This window comes from Monodelphis domestica, chromosome 4 (genome assembly GCF_027887165.1).
Source record: "Monodelphis domestica isolate mMonDom1 chromosome 4, mMonDom1.pri, whole genome shotgun sequence".
In the NCBI taxonomy this organism is placed as follows: Eukaryota; Metazoa; Chordata; class Mammalia; order Didelphimorphia; family Didelphidae; genus Monodelphis; species Monodelphis domestica.
In genome coordinates, this window is record NC_077230.1 from 295779439 (window position 1) to 295802304 (window position 22866).

The 22866-nt window shown below is 34.8% G+C and overlaps 1 protein-coding gene across 3 annotated transcripts in view; it reads left to right on the forward strand.

Annotated features, from left to right (window-relative positions):
* Positions 1–22866, forward strand: part of NUP58 (nucleoporin 58) — a 66077-nt gene that overhangs the window by 9918 nt on the left and 33293 nt on the right. For 2 of the 3 annotated variants that reach the window (XM_007495234.3, XM_007495233.2), the window contains exons 2-9: positions 2829–2977; positions 7606–7641; positions 9638–9790; positions 10436–10570; positions 12799–12909; positions 13700–13724; positions 17138–17203; positions 17988–18162. In XM_007495234.3, the coding sequence (XP_007495296.1) occupies positions 2829–2977; positions 7606–7641; positions 9638–9790; positions 10436–10570; positions 12799–12909; positions 13700–13724; positions 17138–17203; positions 17988–18162 (850 nt within the window). The remainder of the gene's footprint in view (positions 1–2828; positions 2978–7605; positions 7642–9637; positions 9791–10435; positions 10571–12798; positions 12910–13699; positions 13725–17137; positions 17204–17987; positions 18163–22866) is intronic. The other variant, XM_001366665.3, reaches the window with a different exon arrangement.

The window sequence follows — 22866 nt, forward strand, 5'->3', positions numbered from 1 at the left end:
AAATCTTCTTTAAAACCTTTAAAGAATACCCATTGCTAATTATACTAAATTAGGACTATATCCACTAGCCTTGTTTTTTATTTGCTGACAGTGGGTGCCAAAGGATTTTTTTTAAACCCTTACCTTCTGCCTTAGAATCAATATTGTGTGCTGATTCCAAGCAGAAGAATGGTACGGGCAAGGTAATGGGGATTGAGTGATTTGCCCAGGTCACACAGCTAGGAAGTGTCTGACTCTCCATCCACTATGCTACCCACCTGCCCCACTAAAAGATGTTTTGTGGGAAAGTATTGATTGCCCTTGTCAGAATCCAAAATCTAGCATTGTCTAATTGTTTTGTGTTGTTTCTTTTCACATATGTACCCATTCCTATCAAACTAATTACTAGCTGCACCAAGTGCTGTGCCTTTTGCTTATATCTTTGCCTATGACTATTATACTTTTCTGCCCAAACCCAGTTCTCACTAATCTCCTGAAATTTCCCAATCCTTAAAGTTTAGTTCATCATCCTCTCTAGCTCTCTTGTACTCTTTCTCCTCATTTGATCAGTGCAGATTTTAAAATGTTACCTTCTGTTTTAGAAGTGATACAAAGTATTGGTTCCAAGGCAGAAGAGCAATAAGGGCTAGGCAATGGGGGTTAAGTGATTTGCCCAGGGTCATACAGCTGGGAAGTGTTTGAGGCTAGATTTGAAGCAAGGAACCTCCCACCTCTCAGCCTAGCTCTATCCACTAAGCCATCTGGCTGTCCCTTGAGAATTTCTGTGAGGAAACTCCATTTAATTTTTCAATTTGACAACTATTGTGTCTTTTATTTATTGTGTCAACTTAGAGAGTTACTATGGGTCTTTAAAGATTAGGTAACTTGCCTGGGATCACTTAAGCTGATATGGGACAAGAACTAGACTTGAACCCAGCTGTTCTAGACTTTGAGACTAGCCCTGTGTCTACTAGGTGCATGTTACCTCCAAAACTCAAAGATATAACTGAACCAGATTAAAATGTAATTGGAAAATGCTTAACAAAATAAATAAAAATATAGTAAAAAATAGGTAATGTTAATTTATACTTTTCTAAGTTAGTATGCTGCCTCTAGGGATTCTATTTGAGTTTGACACCACTTCACTATACCAATACTACTAAGTACCTATATATTTACCATGTCCTAATTTACATAATTTATTTCTATACTTATCTTAGCCTCCACTGGATTGTTGGAGGAAAACTACTTTAGTCCTTAAAGGCCTGGATTACTTCTTATTCATCTTTTGTGTCTCCTACCCTTTTAGAGTTATATGTATATATAATAGATGCTAGATGAATGTGAGATTGAATTGTTATGTTATTGTAACAAGGGAATCACTTTAAAAGACTGATATATATTAATTTAAGGTCGCCAAGGAATCAGCTATGTAATTCCTAAATAAAAAACTCAAGTCAGCCGTCAGCCTTTTTTGGAGTTTAATTACAATAGGAGTAAGAAAGGAATTAGAGATAGAGAGAGAGAAAAAGGGAGAGAAGGGAATAGGGCTTAAATACCCCTTCTGTTTAGGCTGGGCCAAAAGGCCCAAGCCCTTAGATAGCTGGGGCAAAGAAAAGAGATCAGTCCCTATTACTCATGTGTCCAAAATGGAGAAACAGTCTCAGAGGCCCCCACCTTCAGCTTCCTTCAGAGCAAGCCTTCTCAGAGCCCAGGAACCACACCGACCAAAACCTCAACAACCTCCCTGAGTCTTCAGCCCCCCTATCTTTAAGGAAACCCTCCAAGTTGCCTCCCCTCAGTCCTCACATCTACCAATCACTGTTCATCAATTTCCCTGTCAATGGAGGCTCTAGCTTAACCCAGGACCGCCCAGAGGTTTCTGGCTTTTGCACATGTCTGTTGAAGGTCATATTTTCAAATGATTAAATCTTTACTCCTTTGCTACAGCCCTTTCTAAATCCTGTTAACTTGAGTAGGGTAGAGATTGGAATAATTAAATTTTGATCTAGGCTGCAGCCCTTACTCAATCCTATTAGGACTGAATAGGGTGGAGATTTATTCCAAGTATCTCCATTGTATCAATTCTAAAATCAATCAAGACTCAAAGAAATTCCTGTTCTATGCTTAAGCATAGGTCAAAGTCCTTTCCATTGTTCAGCAAAGGGTTTCTGTCCTAAAGTAATCTTAAGAAGGGAAGAGAAAGAACCTCCCATGCCAATGGGGTTCCCATTCCAATAGACTATCAGTAAGAAATTTTCCAAGTATGAAATATCCCAATGGTGAAATTTCCAACATTTATAAGTCTAAGGAAATTTGAGGTTTACATTATCCCGAGAGCAAATTTGCATGATGGAGATGTACTTGTGTGTATTTCTCTCTGGATGTTTGTTTGTTTATTTGTTTAAAAACCTTTACCTTCCACCTTAGAATCAATACTATATATTTGTTCCAAGGCAGAATAGAGGTAAGGGCTAGGCAATGGGGGGTCAAGTAACTTGCCCAGGGTCACACAGCTGAGAAGTGTCTGAGGTCAGATTTGAACCTAGGACCTCCCATCACAAGGCCTGGCTCTCAATCCACTAAGATACCCAATTGCCCTCTCTCTGGATATATTTTAAAAGAAGGGAGAAGTATATTGTTTAACTACTTCATTAAAACCTAATTCATTGGCAATTTTTTTTAGGAATTGGCATTTAAGGTTAAAAGTTGTGTGTGATATGCCCAAATGAAAGAACACATTGGAAATTATAAAGCTCGTGGTCTCTTTCCATTCTGATAGTATGTAATTTTATTTTATTGTATTGACTAATCACTTTTGTTTTGTGTTTTGTTTTTTTATTAATAAGTAATAGCGCCCCATCAATAGGACTCAATTTTGGATCTCTTGGAAGCACAGCAAATCCAACAACTACAACTGCTCCGTCTGTGGGGTTTGGAACTGGACTGTTTGGTTCAAAATCTACAACAGGGTTCACTTTAGGTGGCACTAATACAGGTAGGGAATCATTTTTAATTATATATTAAATTTAAATTCACAAATTAAGTTTCTCAGCCCTTCTCTAACCTCAGCATGTCGATGGAGCCCATTTCCCAGCTCTGTATTACATATTTCAATTTATGGGCTTTGCATTTGATAAATGATTGCTCATACACAATCCAGCAAGAAATATAGCAGGGAGGGGCAGCTGGGTGGTTCAATGGATTAAGAGCAAGGCCTAGAGAGGAGGTCTTAGGTTCAAATTTGGCCTCAGACACTTCCTAGCTGTCTGGGCAAGTCACTTAATCCCCATTGCCTAGCCCTTACAGCTCTTATGCCTTGGAACCAATACCAAGTATTGATTCTAAGATGGAAGGTAAGGGTTTAAAAAAAAAGAAGTATAGGTGGGTGGAGGGAGGTTGATATTAATAGGCTCTGGAGGTTAGGATGGGTTGAAGTAAGAAGAGAGAAGGGGAAAAGAATCTAGCAAGTCAGTCTATATATCTGGAAAGCTCCAGGTATACATGAAAGGTGTTATAACAGTGAGTAGATTGCTAGAATTAGAGCCCAAGATTAGACAATTTGGCTCCAATTTAGGATAAGACACTATAGTAGAGCAGGATCAGCATGGCTCAGAGAAATAAATACTAGAAATATCTGCTCTGAGCTGAGTAGCTCTTGTAATTAATTGGTCGTGCTGCTTCACAATATTAGAAGTTACTACTGACAGTTCTCAGTATCACAGAGGGACTTCTATTAGTACTTTCTTTAGATTCTGTTGTGCATGAGAGAGTTTTAACTTTTGATTTAATGTTGAAGTATTTGAAGTTCATAAGCAATTTTTTCCTTTTGTTACTATAGTAGTATTTATGGGAACATAATTGGAAATTCTGGTACTGTGGCTGGTTTAGCTATTTAATGTTTAAATTGTATTTTTCATTTCATCTCAAAAATTTGGTGAAGTCTTTCTACTTATCTAGGTTTAATTTCACATTATAATTTCTGAAAAAATCAGACATCCAGGAAATAGGTACAGCATATGAGATTAGTGAAAGGGGAACTTTAGTTTGCTTCCAGGTTTGGAAATAAATGAAGAATTGAACCCCAGAGTGTTAAGTGATTTATCCAAGGTCACACAAGTAATAAAATGGCAGAGCCAGGATTGGAACCAAAGATCTCTTACTCTAACCCCAATACGCTTTCCAAGTGAGAAGTGGCTTACTTGAGCAAAAGGAAAGGTTTATTTTTCCCTTCATCCCTTTGATTGTTAATTTGTAACAAAACTTAATGTTGTATAATTGAAATATTGAGAAATACAGTTAAGTTTCCAACTATGGATATGGATATACCCAAGACTGTCTCTCTTCACTTCTTTTGCTATGCTTTCTTACCTGATAAATATTAGCTCCCATGTGTTTAATTATCATCTCTGCATATGACTCTTAGGTTCATAAATCCAACCGTAATCGCTCCTGAATTCTATGTCTCTGTCACTAGTGCTTATTGAACATTTTTAATTGAATCTTCTTGTTAGAATCTCAAAGTCAACATTTCTTAAACAACTTTCTCTCTTCCCCCTTCCACCCTTCTAAATGTTTCTATTTTTATTAACTATTTCTGGAGTTTGAAATTCCATAGTCATCACTAATGTCTTTCTCTTACCCTCTATATTCAATAAATTGGCAAATCCTAATTCTACCATCTCAGTGTCTTTCCAGTTCATCCCCTTCCTTCAGCTTATATAGCTCTACCTAGTTTGGTCCCTCAATCCCTTTGGCTGGATTATTGTAATAAATTCCTAATTAGTCTTCCTGCTCCAAGTTTCTCCTTTCTATCATCCCCACACAATGGTACTTTAAAAAAATTATTTTTCCCCAATTACACAAAAAAAAACATTTTTTAACATTCATTTTCTTTAAAATTTTAAGTTTTAAATTCTTTCCCTTCTTCATGCCCTTACTGCATGGGATGAGATAAGGAAACAAATAAAAGCTCCACACTTAAGAAAAACTAGGTTCAGAAGGCTAGAGCAAGGGAGCAGGAGGATTATTGTTGTTCATGAAAGAGGACACCCCCAGCTTTGGATGTTTAAAGGGATGCCAATCGTTGAGTACAAGAGATCTGTATATATAGGGTTCACTAATTGCAACTACCTTCCCCCTTCTGCCTCCTCCTTTCCTTTCATCCTGTCAGATTCTGGTTATCAAAATCATGACTTACAGGCTGTATGTGAAGGAGTTTAGCTTTGAGGAGTAGTGAGATAAATTCAAGAAGAAAACAAAGTATTGGTCTTCTCAGGAAACTTGTTCCCTCTGTTCCAAGTTGCTTCCATAAATCCTTAAGAAAGAAGTTCCTTCTAAAATCTTTTGCAAGGCAGATTTCAACAATATGAATACATAAATAACAACACTTCTATGGATAGATTTCTCTACCCCAGATTCTATAAGAGATATAGAAAATCCTGGGCCATAATCCTGAGCCCAAGATTCAAGCTCCAACCATGGTCAGTTAAAATTGGAGGTCCCCTTTTATAACTGTTCGGCTTCAGACATTTCCTTCTATTTCCTTCTAATTTCTATCATATTCTCCTTTTGGGCTGGGTTGTTGTGCTCCCAGTTAGGATCTTGGAGAGGGAATTTCTGTTCATCCCTCAGTCCACCTTTGGCTTTATGATGCTCATGATCCCAAGCTCTCCTAACAGTTTGCCTTATCTGGGCCCACTCCTCCTCCAAGAAAAAATGATCCAATATGGACACCGTCTTGGACCAAATATATAGATCAGGGTCAAGAAATTGATTAAATTGCTTTGCTAGATCCATAGGATCCTCCTGGTAATTTTTCATCTTTCTCTTGAAATTCCTAACCTCAGAATTACTCAGGGGAGCATTAACAAATCCGAATCCCTGTCCCAGAGGGACTTCCCTTAATGGATACTGCTTCACTACTCAATTACCCCCCACCCTACCCCACTCCCACCCCCAGATTCTTCTGATTTCTCCACTAACTGTCTAAGTTCTCGACAGAAGGGTACATGAGGAGTAGGTGGAGAGACTAAATTCTCCTCAGGTAGGGGTGCAGATGCCTAGAGAATAGGAGGTGGCGGTGGCAATGGTGATAGATGAAGAGGGGGATCTGGAGTTGGTGAATATAGGTGAGGAAGAGTTTCAAGTGGATCCCACAAATTCTCATCCTCAAAACAATTCTAAAACCTCCTCTTTTTTTCTCTTTTAAAACAAACATTCCCACAGCAGCCAGAGGACAGCATAAGCATATGCTTTCTCATTCCTAGGGTGTTTTGAATTCATGTAAAGGTTCAACAGTTGACACACTTTGTCCTCTGAGGACCCAAACCTGAGCCAAAACACATCAACCTTATCTAGGGGAAATCCATCCTATTTCATATAACAGTATTTTATCATTATCTTCTTGCTCATATGTTTAAATTTAGGTGAATTCTTCTAGGATTATAATCTAATCCCTAAAGGGCTATCTATGGGAAATTTGGTTGAATTTTTTGTCTCTCCTTCTTGCTGCCTTTCTTAACTGAGATTCTTTGGCCCATTTTCAATATTCAATGTTTGGACTAAGAATCAAGATATTCAGAACTCTGTAAAAAAAATTTTCAGCAAGCATTAACTGCTCAATCTTCAGATATTTTGCAATCTAACTTTTCTCTGATTCACTCACTCCCAGACTCACCAGTCCTGTGTTTTGCCTGAAATGTCTTGCAACCCCAAAACCCCCCAATAGTTTGCTCACCCCTGGACTTCCCAGCCCATATCTTGGAGATCTAGCAAAGGCATTCAATCTTGCAAAACACAACAGACTTAAGATGTTCTAGGGTCATTCAATCAAAAGACCATTGATCGCCCCTCCCTAGCCCCATGCTGCTGCACCTCTTCTCCCTCCCATACTTATATAATCCTTTCAGCCTTTTTCTTATTCCAAATATTCACTGTCCTTTACTCTTACCTTCCTCTTCCTTGTGGGCTTGGAAGCTTGGCAAAATGGACCTCCTTTACTTAGAGACAGCATGTTGCTTCTTACAATTGAATTAATTGAATATAAGCCCTGGAATACAAGGACTGTTTTAGTTTTGTCTTTGTATCCCTACTGCCTAGCACAGTGCTTGACATGTAGTGGATATTTAAGAAATGTTTAGTGATTGATGTTCATTTTAAATTCCCCTAAATGGTTGCAGTAAATAAAATTTTTCTATATATTCAATCAATATTTATTCAAACTAAGTGTTTTGTCAGATACTGGGAATATGAATTTAAAAAATTAAAAATGAAATCTCTCCTTTTGAGCTTATTACTACATTCCCATGAAATGGAATTAATAAGATACTATTTTTCTTGTAGATCATTCCAAGTCTTTTGCTATAGCACCATGATTACATTGTGAGACCTGCAGTTCTGAATTTGGGGGTTCTAGTCCCTTCTCAGACATTTAGCATTGTGTGACTCTGGGCAACTCATTACTCTATGTCGGTTTCCTTATCAATAAAATGGGGTAATATTTGTTGCCAGGATTTATATGAAGGTCAAATAATATTTAAATGCTTTGCAAACTTGAAAGTAGTATATAAATGTCCATTATTATCATCACTAACTGTTAAATTCTATTTTTTTTTCTGTCCCTAGGAACAGCAACAACTTTAGGTACAGGATTAACTCTAGGTAAGAGCATTTTTGGCAATAGATCTGAAATTAATTAATGTTTTTCCTAGTGTTTAACCCTTAGGCCACAATTGGCGTGACTTTCTTAGGACTTGGCTAACTTTGCTATACTTTTAAAGCTAGGGGTGTATGGAAGGAAGAAAATGCAGAAATAACTGAACATAATAAAGTCTTTTGAATGCCCTGAAAATCCAGGAGTTGCTTTTTTCCCTGTTTTAATTGTATTTCAGAGTTTTTAATGTGAAAAAAAAAATTAATAAGCTACTAGAAAAGAAAATGAGGCTGATGTGGTAACTGGACCACTGATTATTTATGATATGACATTGGGTCCCAGCAGCATTTATAACCTAGACAAAGGAACTAGAACCAACTCCCAAGGTACTAAAACATCTGAAACTGCTACTGGCTGTGGAATTTGTAATATATATTTTTTTAATATATCATGCTACTCATGCTGAAAGATATGAAGTCTTTTTGGTATGCTAACAATGGATAAAATAAACTAAAATATGTCAAAAGATTAAAAAATTCATGAATTATTTAAGAGATACAACTTAAAATTGGGAAAATTTTACCTAAAAATCACAAATCTTGACACTGGCAACTAATTAGGGATGGTCATTTGAAGTTCATTTTTTCATTTATAAAATAAGTGCCTGAACTCTAGGGCCAGTCCTGACTTATGTGTCTGATTTGTGGCCCCCAACCCTTTGTCTTGTCTCTGTGTTCTCCCAGGTTACACTCACATACAAATACTCCTTCTTTGGTAAGTTAGGCTCATAGTATTGTGCAGGAATCTTTCTAATATGGTAACAGATATTGGAGAATATTATTAATTGCATTTATCATGGAGATTTTAGTCAATCAATTTCAATCAGTAAATAGTGAAGTACCTACTATATGCCAGATACACACTATTTTAAGCTGAGGTTCTTAGCATATAACTGCCTTTCCCGAAATAAAATAGAAAATTGGAGATTGGAGCCAGCCTTCTTTGATTGTCTTGCTAGCAAAATCAAGTGCCTTTTGCCCTTCTATTGTCAGTACCCATTCTCCCATGTCACCAAGTAAGGCTTTGTGTTTTACCTTTTTTGGTGCTGGAGATTGTTGGTCCTTGTCTATATCTTGAGTTGTTTTTCTTTTCTTTTGTTTGAATCCCATTTTTGACTTGAGAACGATAATTAATAATTGGGCTTAAGAAACATAATTTTAAAATGATATTGTATTAGGAACTTTTAAGAGAGCATACTTCTTTATCTTTTTTTTTTACTATAATTTGTTTTCACTACTTGGAATAATAAATGTAGTTTATAAAATAATTCCAAAATGCTTTGGAATAAATAAAATGAAGAAATAAGACAATTCAATTAAAGAGGTAACATAGAATCATTGTATTCCATCTTGATCTGGCCATACTTGAGTATTTAAATGAATTTCAGAGTTCCCACAGTGAGAGTGAGTAGATTTCAACTGTTCCCTAAAAGGATCAGTAGTAGAAAGAATGCTGGATTTATAATCTTAGGACTTCAATTTGAATCTTGACTAAACTATGTCTTACCTGCAAAACGTTGGGCAAGTAAGTTAATATCTCTGAAACTTTTTTTTATCCATAAGATGCAAATAGGACTAGATGGCTTCTCTAAATCTATTATCTATATATCTAATCTATCGATTATTTCAGAGAAGAGAAGAGGTGGCTGAATGGAAGATGGGGAAACATGATATGACACATCTTCAAATATTTGAAAGATTATATTTAGTCAGATTGGCTCTGGAAGTCAGATAAGCACTAAGGGATAAAAGCTCTAGGGAAGTAGATTTTGGTTTTATATATAGAAGAACTTATTAACAATTAGAGCTTTTGGTAATGCTTATTGATTAGTCATATCAATCTATGAAGGACTACAGGTGGCATTATACCCATTTTACAAATGAGAAAACTGACAAATTACAAATATAAAGTATTTATATGCTATCCTGAATGTTTTAATTACAGGAACTCCTGCCACTACATCTGCAACTACAACAGGTTTCAGTTTAGGATTCAGTAAACCTGCAGCATCTGCCACACCATTTGCTTTACCTACTACTTCTACCTCAGCTGGGCCTCTCTCTCTTTCATCTGCCCTTACATCAACTCCAGCAGCAGGTAAACTCATGGGAAAGACACCCATTGCATTAAATTGGAATAAGTTTTGTTTTTATTTGGTTGAGTAGTATAAATGCTCCTTATTTTAAGAAAATTATATGAAAATTTGATTTTATGAAATATGTAAAATAGAAAGCAAATTTGGCCCATCTTAACATGGAAATGTACATATCTAAAATTTTGGGTGTCTAAATTAAACTTTTAGGAAGAGGGAAAATCAACATTATTTAATTTTAAGTAGCAGTAGCAAACTTGGAAGGTTTGTCTTTTGATCCCAGAGACAAGGGTGGTAATTAGTATGTATGGCATGTAGGTTAACTAATAACAAGAATGTATGTTGAGTCATTTTGTTACACAGCAATGCTGGATAATAGTTTTCTGTATTTTTTATATTAAGGGCAACCTGCTATTCTATTCATTGTAACATAAATATACAAATGCAGATACTCTAAAAATTATCTACCAAGGAACAATTTTTTTAGGTTAACTTGAAAACTATTACTTAGAGAGAAATCGATTCCCATTTTAATGTGATTTTGTTCATTTAGGAGTAAGATTACATTTAGAAGAAGGATATTCTAGAAAAATCTGTATCTTGAAGTAGGATTTCTTCTTGATGGCTTAGTCTTGTCTTTTTCATTGCAGCTTCCACAGGCTTTACTTTAAGTTTGGGTACAACACCTACCACAACTACAACTTCATCAACGGGGCCTTCTCTAGGGGGGGCCTTAGCTGGTTTGGGAAGCTCTCTTTTCCAGAATACAAACACAGCAACATCAGGTGATTGGTTAATTTTCTTTTGACTTTAATTTCCTTTTGAAATGATAAAGATTCAATGTTGAGATAATTTTTCTTTTATCCTCAATTGCTGTTTTGAGCAGGTTTATTTTCTGAGAGCATTGAAATCTGTATTTACTTTTTAGTAAAAAACTTGAAAATAATTTATTTGAAATTTGGCTATAGCATTTTTCATTATTGAGCAATTGGCTTTATTTTTTAAATGCATTTTTTTCTTAGCATTTGTGGTATGCCAGATACTAAATGGAATTTAGACATTTTACAAACTAAGATCCCTAGCACCATAGAAAAGTGATATTTTTGTCAAATGACTGGTCTCTACTTTCAGCTTAAATTGGGACACTGAATTTTAATGCTTTATGACTTTGTTACCTTATTCCATGTTGTTATTAAAATCACTGTTGCTAGAAAGTGGAGTTCACTGTGTGTATATATATATATGTGTGTGTGTGTGTATGTGTGTATATATATATATATATATATATATATATATATATATATATATTCTAATGTTCTGCTTGTCTACTCCAAGTACTGATTTCTGGTTATTATTTTGTTGGTGGATTATAAAGTAATAACTGTAGGATTTGAATAGAACATTTGTAGAAGAAATACTTTGAAGGGATAATAAGGCTGAGTACGTCATTTTTCCCTTGTTTGTATTGTTCTTGCTTCAACGCCATTATACTCCAAATTTTCCTGGCTCTTCTTGACATTTACTCTCCACATCTTTTAAGACACACATATATTTTTGATAGATGTTTATCCTAAAGTTATCTTAGATTCATCTGAAAAAATGCCAAAGCAGTATTAGAAAGGAAAAATACATTATGCTTCATTTGCTTCAGGTCTGTTTCCTGTTTTTTTTCTTGGTCTTTCCTTATTTTTTCTTAGATCTTGGATTTGCAGTTTTGATTGTGCTAATTTAGAGATTCCACTTAATCTTTTAGGCAAAAACTTTGAAGATCTTTATGGCATTTGATCAGAAAGGGGCAATAGGCTATGTAGCTTAGTGATGCATCTTGATACATATCATGTCTGTGCACACATTCATATATACATAGAGTAGAGAGAGGTAAGTCAGCATGATGCCTTAAAAATTTTTTATATTTTGATAACTAGTCATCATTTATCTTATTATTAAAAATCATAAATAACAATGGTAATAATTTGAAGACAAAGAATCTGAGCTTGAATTTTGACCTTGTCACTCAACCTTACTGGACCTCAGTTTCCTTATCAGTAAGTAAATTGATTGGGTTGGATTATATGACCGTTAACATTTCTTCAGGATCTAAAACTATATAATTTTATAATAAAGTAAAAAATTTTTTCAAAAAATTATTTTAAAACTCTAAAATGCTATTTATAACATTGAAATATAGGATTGCTAAATTCTCCATTATAAAAAAGTAAATTTTTTTGTCAATAACAATTAAAATAATTTTATACTGCTGGATTTGTGATCTTATTAATATGGATATTGCCTTCAACCATGCAGACTGCAACATTCAGCAGTGCATATTAGTATATCAAAGTGTCCAGCCTAGAAGATTGAAAGACCTATGGTTGCAAGTCCTGCTTCTGGCATATACTTGTGTTACTAGAAAAACTCTGAGAAAGTGCATAGACAGTTGCTAATCTGCATACATGAATTGAGTTTCCACACAAACTATTCAGCATGTTGAAGAAACTAACAGCTGAAGCAAAACAAAAGAAAACAAACATAATTCAAAATAACTCCAGTTCTACAAGGTTATTTTATTCCTTTGTAGAAAAATTGCTGAAGAATCTAAACCTGTTGTTGAAATTTCTTTTTTCCTGGACATAGTCTATAAAGTATTTATTTCTGATTTTAGCTGGTCTTTTGTTTGTTTCTTTCTCCTAAAAGTCAAGTGCAGGAAATTAATTCTTTGCTCAAGTTAATAAGTGTTTTTTTATTTGTTTTTCAAACCCTTACCTTCCATCTTAGAATCAGTACTATGTACTGATTGTTTCTAAGGCAGAAGAGCAGTAACAGCTAGGCAATGGGCGTGAAGTGACTTGGCCAGGATCACACAGCTGAGATATGTCTGAGGACAGATTTGATCTCCCATGTCGAGGCCTGGCTCTCTATCCACTGAACCACCCAGCTGCTCCCTACTAAGTTCTATTCTGTAATATGAAAGTGAAATTTTAAAGATATCTTTCCTTTACATGTCATTTTGTAGGACTTGGACAGAATCCGCTGGGCTTAACATTGGGAACTACTACAGCTCCTTCAACTACTGCCAATGAAGGTCTTGGTGGTGTAGATTTTAGTAGCTCTTCAGATAAAAAGAGTAAGTTGTCTTTTTGTGATATTTGTATACATATTTAGGGGGGAAGTTGTGTAGTAAATTTGGAACCCAAACTACAAAATCAGTCAATGAAAATGTATAAAGAAGACTATAATGGCATATAAGTATATAGGCATAGACCATGAGTTATAGTTTTAGGTTAAATTTTCTTTGATTTCATTATCCAAGTAGGTGTCATAATTTGGGGTTTGAATGTAAGATCAGTAAAAAATCAATTCTCAAGTATTAGGAAAATATTGCATATTTTAAATGTGCTATTAATTAGTAACCAAATTCAGTGCCTAGGATTTGGAAGTAGACAAAATTCAATAGCTGGTTAGAGTGCATCATCCATGGAGGTGTGGTATGGAATGTTTTTTACTGGTACTTTTAACAAGTTGAACACACTTTCAGTACTAGAAGATTTTACCCTCTGTCGTAAGCAGATTTTGATTTCATGATGAGTCAAGTTGTGTCTCCCATGGACTTTGAGTCTTGACCATAACACAGTGATGGAGGATGGAATCAGAACAAGGATGGAAATAGATTTTCAAACCTTGCTTTGGAATACAAATGCCTTGTCTCAGAAACATTCTAACTAAATGTATTTAAATGCATAAAATGTAATAATATCAGATATTTACAAATTTCAAATGGAGCCAGAACTTTAGTATCTCTACCTTAAAGTGAGTTTGTGTGTGTGTTTTCAATAGCATTTTTTAAAAGTTCTAAAACTTGTTTTTGAAAACAATAACATATTTCTTTTCTTACATAAAACTTCTCTATTTTTTAGGTGATAAAACAGGAACAAGACCGGAGTAAGTAGTTTTCATTTTTCAGAAGGAACCCCCCTTCCCCCCCCCCAAAAAAAAAAAAAGTTTAGTCTCTTGAACTAAAAGCAGTTTAGCATAAGATTTGGAATAAATAAGAAAAATATTTTCTAATCATTTAGAAAAGTTATTTCACTTACTGGTTGACTTTCTCCTTTCTGAAACTACATGATAATTAGAGCTGGCATGAACAAGTCTAATGTCCATAAGTTCTAGAGATCTGTTATTGCCCTCTTTAAGAATTTTCACTTTGTGGGGTTTTCCTTAATGGACTTCCCTGACCAGCAGGGTCCCACAAGGGAAGGGGCTCACCTTTGTGATGGGACCCGAGGAGAGGTAGGAACCGAGAACCAGGGTGGAAATGAAAGACACGGACAAGTCAGTGGTTGGATAGGGCAGGCAATCCCTATGATACTCCCTTTGATAGAAGAGTATGAGTACAAAGGAACACGAGGCGGAGGAGGAGATTAAGATAGGAAATGCAGGCCGAGATGGTTACAGAAGGTTAAGAGGAGAGAGAGTCATTGAGGAGCCCAGTGGAGCTCCATGGAAGGGGAGAGAAAAGCCAAGAGGAAGTTCATGGGTTTGCCTCTGAATTTATTCCTGTCCTGCTTGGGCCATACTCCCAAGCATGTAGTAACCACATCACAAAGTATAGACAATTAAGATTGGGTGGCAAGGTAGAGGGAACACCTTTGGGCGTGTAGATTGCAAACCGCACTTTCCCGGGGGAATTGAGTCCGAGCATGTTAATGAGTTTGTCTTAGCCAAGGGCTGCATGGCCAGTTCAAGGTTACATTCACAAGCCTCATTGGTATAACCTTATGCTTGGAGACACAGTAGCCATACAGTCATTTATATATTTCATAGATGTGAATATGCTTGGGATGCTACACACTTACTCTTCATTGCATAATGAATAAGCTCCAAACTCAGTCTTTCATTCAAGGTTTCTCATACTCCCCAACTTTCTAGCCATATCACTCACTTGCTCTCTTTTTTTCTCTTGTTAAATATCTTTTAAGACTACCTTTTTGCTATCTATGTTTTTATATCATCCAGATTTCCCTGTTTCCACTTTGTTTTCAGTTCTTTCCCACAACAAAAATGCTATCAATATTTTGGTGAATGGGAAGCTTTTCTTTTGGTTACTGTCATCCTTGGGTCATATGCTGACAGTGGAATTTCTGAGTCAAAAGATGTAGACACCTCTGTCACTTCTACAGAACAGACAATTGCAAATTGCTTTCTGGAATGATTCTATTGTTTTGTAGCTCTACCAGCAATATATTAGTGTACCTAACTTTTCACAAACCCATTATCATTGACTATTCCCATTTTTTTTACCTTGTCAGTTCTCCCAGTGTAAGTTACGATTTCAGAAATGTTTTTATTGTCATTTTCGTGTGTGTGTGTGTGTGTGAGAGAGAGAGAGAGAGAGAGAGAGAGAGAGAGAGAGAGAGAGAGAGAGAGAGAGAGAGAGAGAGAGAGAGAGAGAGAGATTTGGGGCTTTCTTTCATATTGTTATTAAGTTTGTAAATCTGAGAACTGTTGATCTTTATTGGGGAATTTTATCTTTTACTTTTTAATACTTTTTCTTTACTAATTCTTATGAACACTCCATGTTTTAATTACTTTGACTAAAAATACATATAATTTAAGAGTTAAAATAATGCATTATTTTGTAACATAGCTGGATATAAGTCTACAAAAATAATATCTTTCAATATTATTTCCAATAAAAAAAAGAAAAATAGAAAGGGAATATTTGCAACAGCAATACATTTTATTAAATATTGGGGCTTTAATTTTAAAATAGTACATGAAGCCTACATATTATATGTAGCTGTATATATATATATACATATATATAAAGTAGCCGAGGTACTGGCTCTGGACTCAAAAGGACTTGAGTTTAAATTCTGACTGTGCCACTTGATAGTGTATGTAAAGTGAGGTAGACTTAAATGGCCTCCAAGACCCTTCTAACTATGTGTCTTATATGTAAATTATATGTGTGTGTGTGTGTGTGTGTATAAATATGTGTCTTATACAATGAAAATCTTAAAATAAGTTTGGCAAATTAGGGAAGAACTGAAAAATGGAGAAATTTTTCCGCTGAAATGGTTAGGTCAAGTGAACGTAATATAAATGTGAATGCTTATCAAATTAAATTACAGCTTAATGAAGATACCATTAGCATTATTACCAATAGATTAGAATTAGATAAAGAGAAAACAAAATACCTTTAGAAGCATAAATGGACATGTATATGCAGATAAATTATGAAGGAAAAAAATGATAGTTACCTTGCTAAATTTAAAAATAGTTTTTAAGAGGGGTAATAACAAATGTTATGTGCTACTGGACAAAGATAGGAAATTAGACATCTGTAGTAGTATAGAAAATCTAGAAATAGAACTATATATAAGTGATTAGTGTTTATCTTAGAACTGAGGAAATTGAAACATTGGAGAGAAGAATAAAAAGTTTTGGAAAAACTGGAGAGAGTGTTGACAAGTGGGTTGATTCACACCTCACCTCATGATATATTACAACAAATACTAATTTCATAATTGATACAAGTATGATAAAATTATTATTATGTTTTTGTTATTAGGTCAGCTCTGAACTCTTTATCTTGACATTCAAATGGCCTTACAAGCCTGTTTCTGCCTCATTTATTTTAGCTCTATCTCCTACAGTATTTTTAACAAATTTTTTACTCTATTTTACTCTATTTAGTAACTCTTCTCATCCTTTCCCAATATCTAATGTTTATACCAGCACTTATGTTTTTACTTATCCATTTTGATTATACCTCTGCTTATCTATTTCATATAACAATAGCTCTTGTTTTTGTTCTTTCGAGTTTTAAAAAGTTCTCCCATAACCATCTTATGAGATAAAGTCATACAAATTGCTATGGCAGCCAGAGCTGCTTAAATACTGGCATTATACTTATATTCTTTTTTTTTTTAAGATTAGAATTAAAATTAAGCATTTAATGACAGTGGTAAGTTTGTATTTAAACAGGAAAAATGTTATCAGTAAGTCTTACAGTTTCTTAAATAGTCTTGTTTTTTCTTAAGCCTTTCCATGAGTGATTTTTTTGCTAAGTGTAGTTGAAAGAGATTCTAATATTCATATTTGCATTCTAACAGCAAAGAACTTAATGATGGAAGTGCTGATTTTATGATTATCTTAGGACTGAAAAATTGTAAAGCTTTTAAAAATTCTTCCAGGAAAGGTACTGTGTAAATGGAAAGTATTGTTGTAATCATTATCAATGCATAAGTTGTTCTCTTGCATGATACTTGCCATTATTTCACTTATCTTTGAGGAAGTTTCATCTTTCCTTTATCCTTCTTGTTAAAATAAATGTGTGTTGTTTTTCTTAGGGATAGTAAAGCACTGAAGGATGAAAACCTACCTCCTGTAATTTGCCAAGATGTTGAAAATCTCCAGTAAGTTTCCAATAAAATTAGAATGTTGAACTTCAAAGATAAGCGTTCATATCCCAATTTTGAATATTATTATAAATTGAATTTCTATTTTTCCTGAGAATTTGCAATTGAATAAAAACAATAAGCAATGGAGGATAAGACCCCAACTTTTCCTGTTCTGCTTAGAATTTTATAGCACAGAGAACTTCATATTCAGTTGCTCTAATCATAGGGTTTATCAATAATGTAAACTTAATAGATGAAAGCTATTGTGAATTCAAGCTCAATGATTATCTCACTTGTCACCTGAGTCTCCATATTGCTTCCAGATCTGAGAAATGAAATAGCATAGACAATGGTCCTAAGTTAACTATCCTTTCCCATAACTTTGCGGTCCATCAAGTGGTCTGAGTTGATTAGTCTCTAAAGGACAAAAGGGAGGTGTCAAGACTTTTACAAATGCTCCAATTTTGAGTAAGTAGACTAACAATCTTGAGAAACCCCAGTAATGAGTAGATCAGATTGGGTTATATATAGGAATTTGTAATATTTATTTTCTTTTTGGTGCCAGGGGCTATACTTAGTCATTCTGTCTGTCTCTTATCTGTACCTTCACCTTTTGAGAGTCCCAGGCAGGTAGACCACATTAAGTGTATTTTTGCAATATGATAATGTACAATTTAGATAAATCTTTTGAGCATGTTTCTGGCACTTGGATTTTGGCATGTTGGCCAGCCTCTTATCTTTAATTGTACTTGGTTTAGAAAATGGATTTTTAAATTTCATATTCTTGAAACTTTTACAGAAAATTTGTGAAGGAACAAAAACAAGTTCAAGAGGAAATTAGTCGAATGTCTTCTAAAGCAATGCTTAAAGTCCAAGAGGATATTAAAGCGCTGAAACAGCTTCTCTCATTGGCTGCCAGTGGATTACAGAGAAATACTCTCAATATTGACAAGTTGAAAATAGAAACTGCTCAGGTATTGTCATTTTAATATAATACTACTTAATTGAAACATTGTAAACTAGAATGCCAACATCTGTCTTTATTGGTCAAAATAAGGATTATGTAAACTGTGGAATCAAAGGTACAGAGTAATAATGATGCATGGTGGAAAAATAAATAGCCATAATCTCTTAGTGTCTCAGGTCTTCAAGGATTTATTTCACATTTGAGAACAGATAAAGTTTAACTGGTGTGGTTTCTGTATTAAGAACTAAATGAGACCTTAGAGCAGTGGTTCTCAACCTTTCTAATTCCGTGACCCCGCAATACAATTCCTCATGTTGCATTGACCCCAAACCATAAAAATATTTTGGTGGCTACTTCAAAACTGTAATTTTGCTACAGTTATGATTCAGAATGTAAATACCTGATATCCATTATGTATTCTCATTGCTTCAAATTGAGAGGTTGAGAACCGCTGCCTTAGAGGCTCAGAGAGGTAAAGTAACTTATTCAAATTATATCATCTGGAAAAGCAGCAGATTTGACACTTGAAACCATGTTATCTGGCTACAGATCCAAGGTGCTTTTTTAAAAACTTTATTATGTTTCCTCATTTTATATTTTATGAAACAGATAGAATTTACCTAAATGTGATTCAAAAAATAATATCTATCTGGTCCCTTTTCAGTTTGGCACATTCCACACCAGTCAGAGAGAAGTGATAGGTGATTGTTGTAGTTCAGTCCTTTAGTTGTGTCCAAATCTTTGTGACCCAGAAGATTATGTCTATGGGATTTTCTTAGCAGAGATACTGATGTGCCATTTCCTTCTCCTAAGAATTAAATCAGAGGTTAATTGACTTGCCCAGGGATACACAGCTAATTAGTGTCTAAGGGAATTTGAACTCTTCCTGATTCCAGGCCCAGTGCTCTATCCAGTAAGCCATTTAGTTGCCTCTTATAATAGTTGATTAGCTTGTGCTATTATATCACATCATAATAAGATACATTTATGTAGTGTTACTTATTCCTGGCAATCTGTGAATCTTTCCCAGATTTTTTAAGTGGTTCTTTTGTTTGATAAACTGCATAATTTCGTGAGGAAGTAGTATGGTTTAGTGGATAGATTGATGGATTTGGACCTGAATTCAAAACTTTACCTCAACCCTAGGCTAAGGGTCTATTCATTTAATCTCTCTGGATTTATTTCTTCCTCTAACAAATAAGGAAGCTGGATTTGATGACCACTTCAGCTCTAAATCTGTTATCCTATAAAATCAGATTAATTAATATAAGTATGATACTGTTCATATTTGATCTATAACTTTAAATGTGTATATCTTTAAACCAGATAATTATCAAGAATTATTTATGATAAATCTATTAAAATTAGGAGTCCTATATCATGAACATAACATCTGACTTCTAAAATTTTAATGTGCTTTCAAGGGGAATTGTAGGACTGTGATGTCCACTTCTGATTTCTACAATGTCCATTTCAGGTTCTATGACAGCTGCTAGTAAGCCACTTAATATCAGAAAACCATTAACATTCATCTTCCTCTTGTTATGCCTTCTCCCAGCCATACCTTTTTTGACTACTACCAGATATTGAATACCCTAGTATACAAGAAATGCTACTTCTGCTGAAGCTGAGAAATCTTTGTATTTGTGGGAAGTTATCTGAAGCCACTAAGAAAAGGACTTTGCAGATAGGAGTGGGAATAGTCAGTCATAAGGGAGAAATATCTCAAGAGCCAGATTGGAAAGAATCAGAGTAATTTATCAGTCATCCAATCAGGCTTCTAATATGATTTAAATTTTAGCATTCTAGAATTCCATGGTATTGCCCTGTTATTTTTAGATTGGAATCTGAAAAAAATGAGAACACTGTTATAATTATGAAAGCAATCTAAAATAATTTCAACAAAATATTGTAGCCTTTTGCTGAAGGACTGTAGTGATGTAAAGTAGAATTTATTCTAAGACAATCCCATATATTGGACTCTTTGGGAATTCAACATTCTAAAAAGACCTTATTAAATAGTTTTTTCTATAAGACATTCATATAGTATAAACATCTGAGGATAGCATTCTGTTATGAGATGGTATAGTTAAAAGTGTGCAGAGGGTAGGGAAGGAGGAGAGATGTGAATAGGACTGTATATTATGCAGAAACCATAAATGGGAAAGCATAGTGACAGCAAGCAATTGAGTGAAGATCAATTAAGCCTGAGACATGAGTGATTGTTATTGGATTAATTAGATCATCTATGTAGAGAAAGTAAATGGGGAGTTTGGGAAAGAGATCACAAGCCTAGGATAGAATCTTGTCATTGTAGAGATAGGAGACTTGGAGACTTGAGTTATCTGAACATCCATACCTTGCTTTTTATGTTAACAGCAGTGGGGCTCTATTTCTTGCCTTGAATTAATGATAATGTCATCCTTCAAAAGATAGAATTAACAAGGGGGAATTCTATTCTGTATTTAACTTTTACCAAGGAAAAATTGGCTACTAGGAGAAATGAGGGGTGACCACATTATCCTAGAATTTGTGAAGGAAAGAAAAGCTGATAATAATATTAACATACTTTGTAGATTCCAGAAGAATGAATTTCAAAGTTCCTAAGGAAAGGCATGTTGGTATCCTGTGGACTAAAAGTTTATGGGAGGAGTCACCTTAAAAACTATAGGAACTTTTAAAGAATTAAATGATTAAGACACAAACAATTCTGATAAAGCACAAAAAGATAAGCTTTCTAAAGACACTAATATACATGCAAAGAGAATTGCTGATCTATAGTCCTGTCTTCAAGGCCCTTACCTTGTGATAGGGAGAGAGACTACATATTGCAGGAAGGTGAACCTGAGAGGCTGATAACCAGGCCTGGTAGTATAAGAGCTTTAGTAGTAGAAGTAAATGATAATAAAGTGATATGGAACTGGTCAGTTATTATTTTGCTTCTCTTTTCCCTGCTAGAGGGAGTGTGGTGTAGTGGGCAGAGAGCTTCCCTGGAAGCCAGGAAGACTTGGGCTCAAGTCCTGCCTCTGACACAGGCAAGCTGCTCCCCCAGGCAAGTTGTTTAATCTCTTAGTGCTTTAGGCTCCTCTTTCAAGACTCTTTAAGTTGAAGAGAAGTTGCCAACCTATATTTTTATTTCATCTGGAAATTTTCTATACCAATGACAGTCAGATTGAGGTCCTATTTTTTCCCTTTCCTTTCTCTGCCATGTAGAATGATGTTTTTGCTAGGGAGGATACAATAAAAAGGACTAATAAGGGAGTTGGTGCCCAAAATAAGTAGGGAGATAATGGGAAAGGATTGACCTTTTATAAGTTTGTTACCTGGATCAGATTAAGTACATCCTAGGTTGTCTGAAGAACTGGAAGAAGTTTTAACTGAGCTCTAGATCACCCCAGTCTTTAAATAGAAAGGAGACTAAAATCCACAAATATAGGCAAATAAACATGACTTCCAACTTCTGACCAAATTCTAACATGTGTTAATAAAGAAATGGCTAATGAACTTCTAGATAAGGAAATGATCAATCAGTCATCATTTATGAAGTAAGTACCTTGTCTGTGCCAAGATAAAAGTAGATACTCCCTTCTCTCAGGGTGCTTATGTTAGTTATTCTTTGGGATAATTAGAAAGAGTTAGCATAGCTTCATAAAGACCAGGTCCTTCACACAATTAAAACTATATCTAAATAATAAGGAATACATTAATTGTTCATGGTTAGGAGAACTATTATAATGAAAATGACAGTCTTACCCAAATGAATCTACTTATTCAGTTCTATACCTATCAAACTACCAAAAAACTTTTTTATAGAATCAGTTAAAATTTTGGAAGAAGAGATAAGGAATATTTAGGGAAATAATTTTTTAAAAATGTGAAGGATGGGGGCCTAGCAATATCATATCTTAAACTGTACTATAAAGCAATGGTTTTCAAAACAATATGGTATTGTGTAAGAGACAGAAGGGTGGATCAGTGGAATAGACTTCAGCAATGCAGTATTCGATAAACTCAAAGACCTCAACTTTGGGGGAAAAAACTGCTGGGAAAATTGGTAAATAATATGGGAAAAATTAGGTTTAAATCAACTTCTTACACCCCATGCCAAGATCAATTCAAAATGAGTCATTGATTTAAATATAAAGAATGAAATTAGGTGAAAATAGAATAGTATACCTATCAGATCTGTGGGAAAGGAAGGAATTTAAGACCAAGCAAGAGATAGAGAACATTACAAAATGTAAAATGAATGACTTTGATTATATTAAATTTAAAAGGTTTTGTACAAACAAAACCAATGCAACCAAAATTAGAAGAAAGGCAACAAACTGGGAGGACATTTTTATAACAAAATTCTTTGACAAAGGTATAGTTTCCCAAATATATAAGGAACTAAGTTAACTTTACAAAAAATCAAGCCATTCCCCCAGTCAACAAATGGTCAAGGGACATGAATAGGCCATTTTCACAGGATGAAATCAAAACTATCAATAAGCACATGAAAAAGTGTTCTAAATCCCTTCTGATTAGAGAAATGCAAGTTAAAATTACTCTGAGGTACCATCTCACACCTAGCAGACTGGCCAATATGGCAGCAAAGGAAGGTGATAAATGTTGGAGGGGATGTGGCAAAACTGGGACACTAAAACACTACTGGTGGAGTTGTGAATTGGTCCAACCATCCTGGAGTGCAATTTGGAATTAGGCACAA